The sequence below is a fragment of the Drosophila novamexicana genome, unplaced genomic scaffold (assembly GCF_003285875.2).
Source record: "Drosophila novamexicana strain 15010-1031.04,08,12 unplaced genomic scaffold, DnovRS2.1 tig00004554-arrow-pilon, whole genome shotgun sequence".
NCBI classification, from domain to species: Eukaryota; Metazoa; Arthropoda; class Insecta; order Diptera; family Drosophilidae; genus Drosophila; species Drosophila novamexicana.
Window position 1 is genome coordinate 4668638 of NW_020825051.1, and position 17311 is coordinate 4685948.

General features: G+C 44.8%; 2 protein-coding genes across 3 annotated transcripts; both read right to left on the reverse strand.

Annotated features, from left to right (window-relative positions):
- Positions 1 to 85: 85 nt before the first annotated feature.
- On the reverse strand, positions 86 to 6015 carry LOC115769941 (alpha-protein kinase 1). Its single transcript, XM_030714985.1, has 2 exons — positions 5853 to 6015; positions 86 to 1992 (listed from the first exon to the last, which is right to left on the reverse strand). The coding sequence occupies exon 2, from the start codon at positions 1891 to 1893 to the stop codon at positions 247 to 249; it is 1647 nt and encodes a 548-aa protein (XP_030570845.1). The 5' UTR covers positions 1894 to 1992; positions 5853 to 6015; the 3' UTR covers positions 86 to 246.
- Positions 6016 to 14809: 8794 nt separating this feature from the next.
- LOC115769942 lies at positions 14810 to 17172 on the reverse strand. Of its 2 annotated transcripts, none has more exons than XM_030714987.1 (4): positions 17091 to 17172; positions 16843 to 16996; positions 16267 to 16674; positions 14810 to 16208 (listed from the first exon to the last, which is right to left on the reverse strand). In XM_030714987.1, the coding sequence occupies exons 2-4, from the start codon at positions 16849 to 16851 to the stop codon at positions 15036 to 15038; spliced, it is 1590 nt and encodes a 529-aa protein (XP_030570847.1). In that variant the 5' UTR covers positions 16852 to 16996; positions 17091 to 17172; the 3' UTR covers positions 14810 to 15035. The 2 variants fall into 2 exon arrangements, with proteins under 2 accessions (XP_030570847.1, XP_030570846.1); XM_030714986.1 differs by having other exon boundaries at positions 16757 to 16996.
- Between the last annotated feature and the right edge of the window lie 139 nt (positions 17173 to 17311).

Sequence of the window (17311 nt, forward strand, 5' to 3'; positions counted from 1 at the left end):
GAATTTAAAGTGGTAATGAAAATACGTTTCTCCTTAAATAAATTAATGTTTTATTGTAATCTCATCGGGTACCGCTTGTTTGCAAACGAATCGCGACAGATTCTGTCTGCCGAAATGTGTAGTACTTAATCCAAATTGTGGTAAGACAAATTAATAATACTATTTCAATTAATTAGCTAGTTTATGTATGTATATGTACACTGTTCATCACATTTCTGTTTTGTGTTTTGTCAAATTGAGCCGAGCTTAACCCTCTATAAGCGTGGCCTTATCGCCCTTGCGCAGCACCAGCTCCAGCTGCGAGAGCAGCCCAATGGCACGAAAATTCTCCTTGAAGAGTACAAAATCCTCTAATGGCTTTAAATACTCTAGTGCCTGCGTGTAGCTATCGAGTTCCTTGAGTACATTGGCCAGGGTGCTTGAATCCGACGGTTCCGGCGTGTTGTGTCCATTTGTTTGGCTGCCGGAGCTGCTGGCGCTGCCGCCCTTCTTCTTTGGCGAGGCTGGTGCGGATGGGGCTGCTGCTGCTGCTGCTGTTGCGGGCGGGCTGCTGCCTTTGACGGAACGCACAGGTGTGGACTTGCCACTGTTACTGTCGGTCGTCGTCTTGGGCGCATTCTCTTTGCTGCTAGCGCTGTCGCGTCCGCTGTTGTTGTTCTGCTCCTTGGGACTGGGACTCCGCTGGTCCAGCTGCGTGGCCGCCGTGGATTCGGCCAGTGGCAATGGAGAGCCACGCGCGGCCGCTGAGGCATTTATTTCTTCAACTTCATCATCGGCCGGTGACTCCAGCTTCGGTCGCTTGGCCAGCTGCACTGGCTGAAAGGGGCTGACGCGTTGTTGGGACTGGTTCGGCGGTAGTTGTGGCTGGAACGGTTCTCGCTGTGGCTGCGGTGGCGTCAGCGCCGCGCCTGGCGTGGGTACCACATGCGGTGGTGGGAACTGGGCTTGCAGTTGTTGTTGCTGGTGCTGCTGCATCTGCTGCTGCAGCTGTTGCTGATGGCGCTCAAAGTAGTAGTCGTTAAAGCTAAAGCCGGGATGCGGATGTGGGTGACCATGTGGGTGGCCGGGGAAAGGCGGCCAGGCTTGATTTAACTGATGCTGTTGCTGCTGTTGTTGTTGTTGCTGCAGGTGCTGTTGCTGAAGCGCATAATGCTGCTGCTGCTGCTGCTCCTGATAGCTCTGATCTTTGATGTCCATGCTGTCGTCGTCCTCTTCGTATTCGCCATACTGTTGCATGTAGTTCATGTACTGCTCCGGCATTTCCTCCAGCTTGGCCACACGCTCCGCGCTGGCCGGCGGAAAAAGATGCTGCAGGTCCTGTACAATGTCCGGTATCCACAGAGATGTGCCCATGGGCTTCAGCTGATTGGTGGCCAGCTTCTGTGCGAAGCCCTGCAAATGTGTCTCGCGAAAGCGATTCAGCCAGCGATTGTCCGCTATGAAGGATGTGCTGCCGATCACTTGGCGTGCATTTTCCGCCTTGTCCTTGATCATGCCGTGGGTGATGCTGCCGCGCAGCTGAGGATTGATATTGGCGCGCACCAGCCACTCGTAGACAACGGCATTGATGTAGGCGCACTTGCGGCTGCGCTCGATCTCCTCCACCATGGCCTGCTGCTCCACGGCCTCCAGATTGGATGGCACCTCCAGCCGTAGCGTGGGCAGAGCATTCGACTGCAGCCTTCGTCCGCCCAGCACACTGGGATCAAAGTGCAGGGCGCACACGACCGGCTTCTTAAATGGTATGATGCGCCGCAACGAGGCGTGGCACGCCTCCTTCCAGAGCTTGTGAAAGGGATTGTCCGGCCTGGGAAACGCAAAGAACTGCATGCTCGGATGCTGCCTCGAATTCGACAAGCATCCGATGATGCAGCACCGCCGGATAGTCGGCATAACGGGTATACTGTTTACGCCCCGAATTGTTAATGAAGTCGTTTTGGCGTTGCAAATGCCCGCCAATACCAATCAGAACATAAAAATATAAATGCACAGCTGCAAATAGAAGATAAATCGAATATGTTAATTCTCGATATTCCAATTAACTGGCTCCATACTCCATTCATGCACATACTCCAAACGCCAAGCTCCTGCGAAAACACAAATTCCGATCTATTCTTCTTCTATCCTCTTTCCTGCTCTTTCGTTGACTATTTCGTTGCCCTTGCTTTGAATTTCGCCGCGTTTTATGCACACGATCTGGCAACACTATTTGTTAAAGACGCGCTCAGTTTCTACGTTGCAAATTTTAACAATTTCGTGCGCAATCGTAAACAATTTAATCATATAAACGGCACAACTCGATCTATACCTCTTTAAGGCAAGTTTATATACTGCAAGGCAGCTTTATACGTGCATGTAAGTATGTACATATATTTGCACTATGAAACTAAATACATACATACATATGTATATAAATGTTGAGGCGCTTCGACTTGCGAAAAGTGCAATCAACTTAAAGCTTAGGAATTGCCAAGCATCCCTTCAGAAAGTTAAAAACTTTTGAAATAAAGTTGTTCAATAAAAGTTTTTGTGCTTAATCAACATCAAAAACTAAGAAACTTTAGTTTGAGCCAAGCTCCCTTTAGCCATACCCTGGGGAGAACGCGTTGCCAACAAAAAAAAAAAACTGTAATTTGGCGGCAAAATAATATTAGCGAATCGAAAAACAATAATGATTGTATCTCCTTATAAAGTCGGGGAATCAAGTTACAGTTTCTGTGTGACTCAACTTGGATCACACAGTGAAGCAAAAACAACCACAAAATTATATTGAAATCTATGAGCAAGCGCTTAGACAATCAGATTTTATAGGGACCGACACATGACGCATATATTGAACGAGTATTCATATATATATATATATATATCAATAGGTTCTGCAATGCATACGACTGTATTTATAATTTGACCTCGGGGTTTGGAAAAATACCATCTGCACGCACACACAGCCACACAAAGATACACGCACACACACACGTGTGTGTGTTTGTGTGGAAATGCGTGTGATAGGTACTTCAGAAAGTTTGAATATATAAGAGCAATACGAGAGCGTCATGCCTGCTATAAGACAGAGATACGAGCGCACCATTAAAAACATCTCACACACACGCACACACACACACGCACACACATACAGATGCAGGCATAAAACTGTTGATAAATTTGAAGCGCTGCTCAGCCAACGATGCGTACGCCTTCAGAAATCGATACGTTTTCCAGTCCCAGTCGCAGCCCCCAAAACCAGAACCAGTCGGACGTCGAACGCTCCATTATGGGAGCACCCAAGCGCCCATACCCATATCGGAGAGCTCTCACACACACACACAGATACAAACACACACACACTGATATAGCTACAGATATAAATACGAAGATAGCTGCTGCTGCTGCTTCTGGTGCTGCCGCCGCTAGCAACAGCAGCACTTGACTAAAGTGAACGACTTGGCCGGGCCTCCGCCTCCTCCAAGATTGTGGATAATACTCTGCTGAGTCAGATACATACATAGCCGTGATGCCCCCGAATAACAACCCACCTGCCTGAGTCAGAGAGCCGGTCTTTTGGATGACTTAATACATAAAGCAATGTCCGTTTTCTCTTGAAAAATCGGTCGCAAGATTTGCTATTCGAATCGAATCGAATTGAGTCGGAGTCGAGTCGAGTTTCCGTTTCTGTTTCGGGTTTGCTTCGTTTTCCCTCCGCCCCCTCTTAACACACACACACACACACACAGCAGGTCATTAGCTGCTGCTGGGCTGGATTTACGGAATTGGGTTTTATCTTTCAGTTTGCTGCGTCAGCTAGCTTAGGGGTGGTTCACTGTCGCAGCTGTTCAGTTCGCTTTGGCGTAAACTTTTTGTGTGCCGGAAACTTAGTTGGCAGCAAAGTTTCATAGCCCAAAACCCTTCCTCAATTCATCTTCAAGATACTCGCAGCCCGCGCGCACCTTGACACAAAACGAGCGAAGCGATTGTGCTTCGTCTATGCTTCGTGTGCAAACAGACACACACACACACACCAACACACACACACACACACGCTCACACTTAACTGACAGTGAGACACACACACATACATATATACTTGTAGTCGAGTGCACTACACCATCAATTCCAATTCAAATCTCCCCTGACTGACTTGCTTTATAAATGGTTTTATATTTCCTTTTATGTCGTCGCTGAGCTATATACACTGCTCGAGCTCTCGAGCTCTCGAGCTGTGGATGTTTTGTGATGTACGAATACATATATATTCCTCTGCCCTGCTCCGGCTCCGGCTCTGGCTCTGGCTCTGCTTTCGCCCTGCTCAGCTCAGTTGAGCTCATCTCATCTCCGCTGCGCTTGCTGGCCTGCCTGCTATTCTTTCCCTTATATCGATTGGCACTTTATCTTAATCGCCTTGAGACATCGTCCCTGTTCCGCGCCCTAAATCCTCCTCGCTCACCCTAAATAATGGTTGCCTACTGCCGCTTCTGCTGCTGTTGCTGCTGCGAGGCTGCCTTGGGGATTGGAACTTCGTGAAATTTCGTGCAACGTCATCATTATCATCATCAGATGCTTGCCTCGAGCCTCAGCTATAGCTACGGCTACGGCTCTTTCAGGTTGATTCTTTTGCCCATTGGGTTCCCCTTTGTTGCTACGTATCTTTTGTATCTCGGTATCTCAGTATCGCTGTATCTCTGTACCTTTTGTATATCCACATCCTATGCCCAGCTATTGCCCATTGTTTAACTAGTTCTTATATTCCGTCGTACGTTTTACCTACTGCTCGCTTTGCCTTTTATGCTTCAAGTATTCGTAGCATTAACATTCTAAATTCAGTTCCAGTTCCAGTTAAGTTTTGTTGATTTTTTTCTGCACTCTGAGATTTGTGAGCCTGTTTTTTTTTCAGGTAGATTTTAGATTGATTTTCGTCTTGCTTAGGTAGATGTGTATATGTAGAGCTATTTGTGTCGTATGTATTACGCATATATTCGACGCTAGTTCAAGGTGACACGGATTTGACCTTTGAAATTTTGTGTGTAATATAGATAGTTCAGGGTCTCGTAAATTATATCAAGCAATATGTTTAGTGGACAGATTTGACGCTTGTCTAATATGTGTTATAATTAAAGCTAATTTAATAGAAACTAGCATAATTTTGAGAAGACAATAAGAACAGTATTTTGACGTTTTCAAACAAATAAGGGATTACAATTTTATGTCGAAGAATGAAATGTGTTTTATTTTCACAATTAAAATTATAGTTTATTAAGTCTAGAAAGTTCTTCGTATAGCTCTATTTAAGACTAAATTCTTCCACAAAACTTTCCATTTGCTTATTTGCCTTGCACATGCACTCGAAACTATCGCTTATCAGCTGTAAGTTGCAACCGGTGTCAATGTCCTGTTATCAGTGATAAGGCCGCCCAAAACAAGCGCGAAAATCGAAAGCACAGAAAAAAAGGCAGCAAAAACCAAAACAAAAACACTTTCGCAGTCGGCGTCGCTGCCGACGCGCTGTCTAACGGAAAGCAAACAAAAACAAACACATTTTTAAATAGCGGACAACCACGGCAAACACTTGCTGCTGCTGCTGCCGCAGCTGGCGCCGCGTGTGGCATGCAAATGCCGATGCCGATGCCGCTGGCAGCGACGTCAGCGGCGTCGCGCCGCTTTTTTAATTGCACACAAGCACAACAACAACAACAACAAGAACAGCAACAACAACAATGACAGCAACTGTGGCAGCGGCCGGGCAGAGGCAGAATCTCAAGACCCCGTTTGTTTACATCGACGCGACACACATACTCACACTCACACACACACATTTACACGCACACAGACACATTACACATTCGCACAGTGGTACTCACTTTAGGAGCGTGTGCCTTGTCGAGCACAAACATTCGATTCTTGAATGAAACTCGCGCGATTATCGTCTGCGTATATATAGTATATATGTTTGAGTGTGTTCGGCATATAATAATCGGTGCGAGAAACTAAAGCCAAGCCGAAAATCAAATCAAATCAACAAACAAAAAATTGGCTAGGCTAACTAACACACACACACACGCACACGCACACAGGCGAAAGAAGCGTTTTGGTCGCGCTGTGAGAACCGCTTCGGACGAACGTTCAGCACAAAGTGAAATATACGAAACTAGCGACAACATCGCCAAGCGACTCGACGACCGACCCGACCGACTCGTTTTTCCCATCTATAGGAAATATTTAATCCCAAACAAGCCAGGCCAAACCAAACCAAAACCAGCCAAGCCAAGCGATGGGCAAACGTGTAGGGCAGGGCAGGCAGCGGCAGGGGCAAGGTATGCGGCAAGGACGGGCAGAATATCTCTAGACGTCGACGTCGCAGTCGCTGTCGGCGTCAGGCGTGCAAAGCAAATACGCAGCAGCGGCAGAGACAACAACAGAGCGAACTGTCTGTCAGTCGCTCGCTCGCTCGGTCTGTCTGTGGGTCGTTCGGTCTGTCGGTCTGTCAGTCAGTCAGTCAGTCGGTATGGCAAAAACCCGAAGTTCATCCGATGTTTGGGGTGCTTTTGCCACTGCTGTTGGGCCCTTTGGTTGTGCCCTCAAACCACGGCGCTACGTTAAGACTTTTTATTTGGGTGGATGGCGGGGGGTTGATGGTGCTGGAACCGGGACTGGGGCTGCTGCTGGTCGTCTCGTTACCCGGGTTCGGGACTTGATGTGCGTCGTCTATAGCGAGGCACTGATGGGATTTCAAAGGCGCAGAGACGTAACGCCCGCCAGACGAGCGTATAATTCTCTATTTTAATGATATAGGGTGTGTTTGTCTATATAAGCACATATATATAAGAGTCTCTCTGTTTGTGTGTGTGTTTTTATTTTGATAATATTCTTGCCTAATGCTCGGTATATGTGTATCATAAATTTATTTTATGTTTGGATTTATACGTAGTATATGGGTATAGACGCTTTTATAGGCATACTCGCATTGTTAGCCATTTTGGGCTATTATTTATTATGCCTCGGCGCTTAGCTCTTGCTATACGCATCATCGATGTGGCATTTAAGCATGTATAGAGTATGCCTATGCAGAGGATTAACAACAGGACTTGCTTACTTAGCACTATGATCCTCAGACCTTAACTGATCTCAGGTAACTCGGTTGCTCGGCGCGTGATCCATTCATGGAAACGTACATTCGATTAGCGCTATAAAACTCACTCAAATACTATAAGCAACTGCTTGCTGGACTGACAGTTTGCCTAATATCGCGAACACCATGAACGGATCTCAAATAATTAGCACGTTTTTTTGGTCCAACCCAATGCGTTTTCACAATATATATGCACACGGATATATATATATAAAAGGTTTTTTTTTTCGGCATCACGCCAAATTAAACAAGTTTCCGTACGATACGAGTACTCCGTATTCGTCTTCAATCAGTCGTGAGCTAACAGATACATTTGTATCTGTATCTGCCAGTTTGGTTCCCAGGTCATTATATTTTATACATATCCGTTAACGAAATGCCAAAGCAACTTAAATGCGAGCTCTATATATGTTTATATATATATATATATATATATATATATATACAGAAAAATCCATTCTACGCCAACATCTTTTCCAATACACACACACACACTCACAGTCGCACACACTCGCACACACACACTATACCTATAAGTACAAGCTCGTGCATACATGGAGCTATCTAAAAGATGCTGAGAAGTTGATACCACTGCGACGTGTGTATATCTGTAACTTGAAGTATTGCTGCTCTGCCCGGGTTCGGGCTCGTTCGCACGAATAACAAGAAAGCCAGCAGCAGCAGCAGAAGCAACAACAACAACAACAAGAATATACTCTATAAACGTGTTGTAGTTAAACCCATTATCGTTGTAGTTGTAGTGGGTCGCCCATGGCAATTTGATGGATTAGTTTTAATACGAGAGTCTTAGAGTGAACTGGGCAAAGAAGTAGAAATGGGTAATGCTCACAGTTTGGGTTCGGTTCGATTGAATTGGATTGGATTTCGTTGTTTTGGTGGTTGAAAAATACACATGTATATATATTTATATATATATATATATATATATGGAGCTAGGAAAATACTTGCTATTTTATACATGTACATAAAAGCGGGCCAAAAGTATTAGCAAAGGTATAAAACCACACACAGCCAGCAGCCAGCAGCTGGCAGCATCCAGCAGTGGGTGGTTCGGTGTCTTGAGGTGGTTCGAGTTACGCTTTAAGTTTCCTGAGTTGACGACGATGACTCGACATTAATATACATTATATTTTGTGCAGCTATCGACTGTCCGGCAAAAGTTTTCAAATGCTTTTTGGGTTCTCGTCCGTTAGGTGTGGCGGCGGTGGCTTAGGCAGGGGGGTGAGGGGTCGGGTATTTCTAAGCCCTTTGGCAACCTTTCCTAAAAACGAGCTGCGGCAAACGAGCGAAGAAAATGACCTTTCCTTTTGCGTTTTGCACGAAAACCGAATGATTACGACCAGGATAAAACATACAGATACACGTTCACTCACACACACACAACCATATATATATAGCTAACTCCCACACACACATACGCACGCAGAGACTCCTCGACAAAAGCTCATCTATTATGACCTTTTTCTACAGAGCGAGGATTTAGCCATAGAATTTATTATGGTCATGTATTATATTGAACTGAAATCCCCGCGCGTACCGCAGCCCTCCCCTCCGCACATCTACTGAAAACTTCTGAATGTCCTTAACCGTTGTCCCTTTTCACAGATGCCATAACCCCCGATTGTCGAAGGGAGCGCAGGGTGCAGTCATAGCAACGACGACCAGGCGATAGTATTTTTCCATTACCATTTTTTTCTCTGATTAGGTCCGGGGACCGGCTCTCGGCATAGCCGTTGTAGTTGCCACAGCGTTCCGGTCTCTCGATGCCAGCTGAAGGTATCTCGACTCTCGTATCTCTGCATCTCGCCCATTGTGTCCTCTATAATCTATATGTGATGCCTGCAGCTTACTTTGTATATATAATTATATATATGTATATATGTGTGTGTGTTGTGTGTGTGTGCCGGTGTGGCTATATTCGTATCTATTCCACTCGTTGGCTGTCGCACCCAAAAGCACCATAGGGACCTGAATTTTTCCTCGTAATTTCCTTTGTGCCATTCGCTTCTTCCTATGCCCCGGTGCCAGTGCCCTCGTTGGCTTCACTTCGCAATCGCTGTCTGCTGACGCTCGCAGCGACGCTGGCAGCGACGCCGGCGTCGCAGTCAGCGTCAGTTAGTAATCCCAATTCCCTCGTCTCGTATGTATGCTCAATGCTGCTACGAGTTTATTGCCATTTCCATATCTGGGCTTTATATCTCTCGTGTTGTATTCTGGCTTTTGCCATTCGATTTTGTTGCCCACCGTTCGAGCTGCTTCGATTCGATTGGCTTAGCTGGAAAACTGGAACTGGAAAACTGAAATCCAAAATAAAAAAAAAAAAAAAAACTACGAGCGTGTAGTACATCCGATCATTTAGAAACCCGATCTAAAGATTATGGATGAATGATGCTGATCCTCTACTCTATGCTTGTATATTTGGCTTAAGGCATATACGACTTGCATTTAGTAAAAACTAATCTAGTCTGCGTAGCTAAAAGTCAATATATCATGATTTCATTTGATTTAGTTGATAAATGTACCCGAATATCAATTTGGGACTTTCCCTTGTCGATTGAATCAGTATGTGATCTTTCCGTATAATGTAAATACTGAAAACAGTTGCGGTTATGAGATCATATGTTTTGTAAAGTAGATAAGATTCTTAGTTATTAGAATAGAAATAGATATGGAATAATAAAATTAAATAGCAGCTTAAAGGTAAATAATTAAAAATGTTCTAGTCGGAAGTGCCAGACTAGGAGTTACTCTAAATTGATTTTATATTTTTAAACGCAGCAGCTTCTCACTGTACCTTCCTACCCCATACTATGGGAAATGCGTTCCTGGTTAACTTTGGTATTTTTTGTTTAATCTTTATTAAAGTTTCAGTTAATAAATATTGCATCCAAATATGTGTAAATACCAAAGCCCAAGATTGTACTCCTAAAAAAAGGAGTACAAATTTTGGGAGTTGGGAGAAGGTATCCAAAAAGTTATATATTATATACCATGTCGAAGGTCAGTAGACCTCATAGGAAAGTATTCCGATATTATTTCTTTATCGATTTCGTAAAAACAAAGCGCATTATCGAAACTTTAAATTAACTTAATCTAATGTGAAATAGTTTGGATACAGAGTCTATATAAAAAAGATCACTGGTTTTTGTAGGCTTCGAGATGGTAAAGATATAAGAGATGTACGATTTCAATATCGATTACTTATCGATTTCATAGAAGCGAATTTATCGATTCTTAGACGCAAATTTAATCTAAAGGGAATATATGGTCACAGAAGATGATTTCAATATTGATTATTTATCGATTTCATGGAAACAAAGCAAGTTATCGATTCTTTCAAACAAACATGATCTGCATGGGCAATAAATAGGAGAAGTTCAAGACTCTAGCTCTTAAAGTCTCTGACCGAGAATATATATAATTTTTTGGGTCAAATGTGGCTACTTTGTTTATAGATAAAGTCGAATTGGGGAATAAAATCAAGAAAGTAAAGCAATGATTGAACTCAAGAAAGAATATCTATATATAACTTGAGATATATTTAATACTTATATATACTACTTAACTTAAGATATGTTATGAGAAGTGAGAATTTCTGAAGTGAAATTCAATCCTTTTAAGTGCAATACCCATCCAAAGAGAACTCAACTGTACCACTTAAGAGCCACCCGAAGCCGAACAGAATACCACAGTGCACATATAATACCTTTCAAAAAGGTATGTGTGTGTATTGTATGTAGTATATACGTTGGCTTCCCTAAAACGTAGCTCACACCAAAATCGAACCCAAGTGAAATCCAATACATACGAATGCCGAAAGACCATTTATATTTATAGCAGCCCCCGAAAAGAGTCAGAACCATGGACAGAACTGACTGTCGCACCGAATCGACGGTCATACCGTCTTTGTGGCCACATTCCCCAATCCCCAATCCCCAGTTCCCAATTCGCATACACATCCTCTCGACATCTTTGTACAATAAAGATAGATTAGCATCTATCGAAAGCTGTGCCAGCAGAACGAGCAACCGAATGAATCCGAATGTGCGGGTCGCTCGGCCGAACGATGGAGCCCCAGCATCAGCATCAGCACCAGAGCCAGCGCCAGCGCATGACTGAAAGCTGAAAGCATCATCAGCATCATGCCCAGCATCGACAGGAGAAGGGAATGGCTGATAGCCCCCTTCCGCATTACGTCCCCCCTAGAGTCTAAGCCAGTTGAGAACTGGTGAGCTGGTGGTGCTAGTGGAAATGCTGATGCTCAAGTGCCATCATCGTCTGGGTCTCAACGATGCCTATGGAATTGAAGCAATGCCAAGTCGTGTGCATACAGCAACAGCAGCAGCAACAACAACAACAACGCCTACTTCATCGGCATATATACGGAGCAGTTTTTCGAAGCCCAAGAGGCTTATGCTGGGCCGACAACCCAAATACTTAAGAAGTAACAACCACTGCCAACAGCATGAGCAGCAGCAGCAGCGGCATGAGCAGCAGCCAGTGCCAGTTATAAAGCAGCTGCTGTCGATGTCTGGCGATGTCGAGGCTACAGTCTTAGAGACTACAGTCTCAGAGACTAAGAGTCGGAGTTTCAGACTGAGACTCGTTTCGACATCGACCCGCTGCCACTTAGCATCGACAAGCGCGCGTCCCTCTCATGTTTTCCGTTCTGTATGTATCTCAGCATCTCGGCGGGCACCGCGCTGTATCTATATCTATAAGACTCCATACATACGCTCGACTATTCGTATAGTCTTGCACGATAACCTCGCTGCTCTGACACATGGGGACGGGGTTCGGTTCGATTCGATTCGGTTCGGGTTTACTGTTTTTGGCTCTATGCGAGAGCTCATTCATTTTTGGTATACAATGGCATCGATTATGGCCTGGCATGGGCGATGTCGAACGCTGATATACTCTGGGGCAGGGGTCGGTTGAGCCGAGAGCAGCGCTGCAGAGATTTATGTTTATAGATGGGCTGCCTTCGAAAGAATCGATATGATATATACACACACACAAACACACAGACGCACTGGACCAAATAAGTGTGTATATAAATAGCAGCTAGAGCATATATACAATCTATTGAAAAGTCAATCAGATAACAACTGGAATGCTGGAAATATGAGTCAGAGTTATGCATACGAAAAACCAGTCAACATTTTTAGGTAATTTCTAGAGAAAAAATGTATTTCGTATAGGACTTGATCAATTAGGGTACTTTTGGGCAGGTTTCTGAATAGCTCTTTTATCTTCAAGATCCTAAGTTCTGTATGGAAAGAAGGCTTTAGATAATAACTAAATGGAATGTTTGGCATGAGTTAGTATCATATATACGAATTGTGTTAAGATTTTTAAATAATTTTTTCCAGAAATATTAGTGTATCATAGACTTATTTCGGTTCATGTTTGATTTTAGAGGCTTGTGTAGCTCTTCATGAATATCCATTGTAAAAGATGATCATGTGTATATAAAATTGTTTATCAAATCAGGTAGAAAATCATATACTTAAGAATTTCTTAAGGAATATGTCAAGTAATTATTAAAGATACACTATCTTAAAGATACTTGGCACAAAGATGACTAAGTAATTATATTATACAGGGAGGGCGTAAAAAGATCAGCTAAAAACGGGAATGTTTAAAAATGAGTCAATTTTAAATTTATAAAAAAAAACCAGTTAACGTTTATAGACAATGATTTTACAGTATGTCAAGGGCAACAACTACATACAGGAAATGCCTTGGAGTCTATAAATCGAAATGTATCTTACAGATAGAGCCCATTGTACGTGCCTAAATGACTATAGATACGATAACTGGCCCAGGCTGATCATTTGGCTGAAACGCAACTGTCTTAGCTGCCAACCCCTTTCGCTATGCTCACAGGATAATCCCTGACAGCTGTGCCCACATATACTGGTAGCCTTCCCGGACAAATACACATGTCTATGGCACATACATACATACACGTGCATACATACGCGCATACATATGTAAGCTGCCTATACTTTTATGGACTTGTATGCCTTTAAGTCCTTTTCATGTTGGCTTTCGGGGTTTTATGTCAGAACTGGGGCTTCAATTTTGTTTTTGGAGCGCAGCCGTGTGGCAGTAACCTGAGTCGAGTCGAGTTGACGTTGTCGTTTTTGCATTGATGTTGCTTCTTCTGCTCCGTTTCGTACCGCTACCACCGACCCCTCCTTCCTCACTCTCTCTGAGTCGCTTCCTCCTTATGTTGGGTGCCGCAAGGTTCCCGCTTCGCACCTAACCTACACTCGTGGGTTTTCTATAGCTACAATTCTCTGCGCTACCTTAACGAGTATAGTGAGGCCGTCAGTTGACGTCTGACGTCGGTCGGAAATCCTTGAAATGAAAGTCCTGCTGCTGAGGAGGGTTGCAAGCTGCTGGGCAAAAGCGTAAAACGAAACTTTGGCTCAACTGAGCGCGATGAAGGCAATGCTCCCAGCTATATGTATATATATGGATGTTGTGTAATCGTAGCTCCGTCTATGTGTGTATATCTGTAGGGGTGCACGTGCACGTATGCGTGTGCGTGTGCGTGTGCGTCCGCTTGTATGTGTGGCTAGCCGCAGCGAGGTGCCTCGCCGGGATGCTGCCCCTATCGGACATACGCTCCCCATCGCTGGCGCTGCCTCCCCGGGCTATTCTAGCCATCCTGAAATTGATGTAGCACCTACAGCGCTCTGCTCCACGCACGTTCAATGCTCGCTCGCTCGCTGGCGCCCTCGCTCCGAATCGACTTACCGACCCAAGCCCAAGCCCAGCGGCAGCCCAGCTGCCCAACTTCCTCCCTGCCGCACTCCGTGCCCGTCCGTTGGCGCTGCAGGTCATTCTCATCACCCATCTCCGAATGGCCGGGACGCGTAAAGTTTTACAGGCTGAACGTAAAGTTTAAGCGCTGATTTCGTTGCGAGCGCTGCGGCAAAGGGCCAAGCGGATTATGTAACCCGAGCATGTGCATTGCACCTTGGCGAATGTGGCACAGGACCACGTGACAAGACATTCTAAATAGCCCATTATCTGACTCTGTCTATATATATATGCACGTACCATACACTCTAATGACTTCTCTTGATTGAAGTTATGTTTAATGAATGCATAACAAATAATTATAGCTAAAAGGGGGGCGGGTTTCTGGCCCTGCCCGGTCCCAGTTTTTTAACTCACATTTTCCGCTCTAGGATACAACCTTTAGGGGTAGAATTTCTGAAAAGTTTGAAACACGTCTCAGTTGAATTTTCGCAAAGACCCTTAAAACTAAGTTTGACGAACCAGTTGTATATATGGTTAATCAATCATCGAGAGGATAAGAAATCTATTAATTACACTTGACGGATTTCAAATAATGTTGGCTTGGGAAGAATAAAAGTATTCAACAGAATGCCAAGCATTTAAATATATGTAAAAGCTATGCGGAGCTAAGACTTTTCTTGAACAGAAAAGAATAAACTTAATTAATTATGTCTATACAATTGCTCTAGGTTCAAGCCAAGGCCTGGTTTTATAAATGTAGAAAACCAGGCTCACAGGCCGAACCCCCAGACTAGGAATTGTTTCTAAAATTAAACAAAAATATTTAAGGGTTTCATATATATATACATACATGTGTATACACGAGGCATTAGCATTTTCCAAACACAAAAGCACTGTTTATGCACACACACATAAATATTTATAACAACATTAATCAAACAAGGGTTGGTTTTCCACACTCCCAACATTTATCGAGCAAGGCTCTTAATACATAAACGTATTCATATTATGCTTCTATATATACATGCACTTATAAAACTAAGCCAGCAGTTTATTTTTTGGTCAAATTTGTAGTGAGAGTTCCTATTAGCAAATGTCGAATTCCCTTAAAGGGATTCTAATTACAATCGTCCTGTGTCCGATTGGCCGCCCCTTCGAAGATCTTCTCGAGCTGGGTGAGCAGTCCAATGGCACGATAGTTCTCCTCCAGCAGTGCGAATTCCTCAAGCGGCTTTAGCAGCCGCAGCGCATCCTTATAGTTTTCCACGCAACGCGGCAGCTCGCCATCGGCGCTATCCTCGGAATAGTGACCTGGACTGTGTGCACTAGGATTCAAAGATTCGATCTTTTGTATTTTGAGAGGCAGGCTCGGTACAGGACTATCCTCTTCTGCTGTTGGCCGCTTGAGGTCTCTGCGCTCGTCGCACGCACTGGCCTTATCTTGCTCATCGTCGTCATCCTTAATTTCGATCAGTTCCGTGGGCGTCTCAATGGCCACACAATCGTCGTCGTCATCGGCAACATTAATAGATTCCTTAACTGTTGCCTCCGGCTTTGGTTCCACCATGGGCACATGTACAAAAGGAGCGGAATCTTGAGTTTCCTTAGGCGTTAGCGTAATGTTGCCCAGCGACTGTTCCCGCTGCTCATGCCTGCCGCAGTAGCTGACGATATCGCGCAGATCCAGCGAAAGGGGCACTCGGCGCAGCATCATGTTGTAATGCACGCCTTGCGAGAAGCTAAAGTTGTAGTGGCTCTTGAAGTGATTGAACCACGTGCGATCCGGAAAGAAGTTCTCAATCTTGAGTATGTCGCGCAGATTAATGGCCACCTCGCGCAGATGATCCACGTCGAGGCGACCCTTGTTTTTGTGGTGAAACTGCGAGCGTGAAATGTACTCGAACAGCGCCTTTTCCAGGAAGTTGATCTTGCGCTTGCGCCGCAGCTGCAGCTCATCCAGGGTGGCCTGATTCTGGCTAGAGGCAGCCACCAGGGTTTTGGTGCGATACAAGGAGCGTATGTCCACGGGCTTACGCGGTGACAGCAATGCCGCTCGTCCACCGGCTGCTGGCGTGCTGACCTGCAGTGGTGTGACACCTTGCTGCGTGTTGAGCGCCACTGGAGGAGCAGGTAAATCCGGCAGCTTACTGCTGTCCGATGCTGGTATGTTCTTGCCACAGTAGGACATAATATCCCGCAGTTCCAGAGAGCGCGGAGGCTTACGCGTCATTGTTATCTGGCGATTCGAGAGCGTTATGTTGTAGGCCGCCTTGAAGTGATTGATCCAGGACTGATTGATGCAGAGACTAATTAGATTCGAATTCAGTTAATATCCGTTCCGAGCATACCTTGTGGGGCACGAAATGTTCGATGCCCATCAATGTCTGAAATTCCAATGCCTTGGTGCGTATGAGCTCCTCGTTGATGTCCACACCCAAATGGAACTGAGCACGCTGTATATACTCGTACAGGCAATGACCCAGAAAGTTGATTTTGCGTCTGCGCAGCTCCTCGAACTTGGAATTGGGCTGTCTGTTGTTGTGGCGCGTCGCTTCATAGAATTCCATAATGGGTTCTCGATTCGAGATAATGCTCTTGATTTGCTCCCAGCTACAGTTGAAATTCTTAGCCAGTTTGCTGTACATGGGCATAATATCATATTGCCGAATGACTTCTACGCGCTCCTCAAGCGTCAGGACATTACGTATACGTTGGGAGCAGCTGCCAGCGCTGCCACCGAACCGATTGGCCTCGTCCTGTGTATGAAGTCAAAAATTCTTATTGGAAAATATCCACATAATTGCTAGCTAAATAGCCAAAACGCTTTTCCAGTTAAACCTGATCGTTCATGTGTATTTGTCCGCTAGTTGCTTTTAGTAGTAGGAAAGTATCGCCCCATAATTTGATGAACTGCTTCTACTTACGTCAGACATTTGCTCAGTTCCGGGCGCTCACGCTCACGCACACAACAACAGCTAACGGATTCTCTCACGCGCTCGCTCACTTACTCTCTCGCTCGCGCTCTTCTTTACCTCAATCGATCGCGTGTCTGGCTGCCGCTCGCTGATATGGCAACGCCTAAACAAAACACAGAAAAAAAAAAACATTTTAATGTTATAAATATCGCAATCGTTGTGCTTAACGATTACTTTTAGATAAACCTTGTGCTTACCTGGGGATTTTTATAAATCTACTGCAGGTTTTTAGGCACGCAAACATCCAGAAAATAGCGTTCCGCACGAAACGTGTGGAGCGTAGCAGCAATTTGGTGCAACTGACGCGGCCTGTAATCTCTCCGAGACGGCTGGAAAATCAGGTTTGGCGAGTTGTTCAAACTTGTTTACGGAGAGTGGGAGAGCGCTCTGCTCTCTGCGCGCTCTTTGCCGCTCTTTG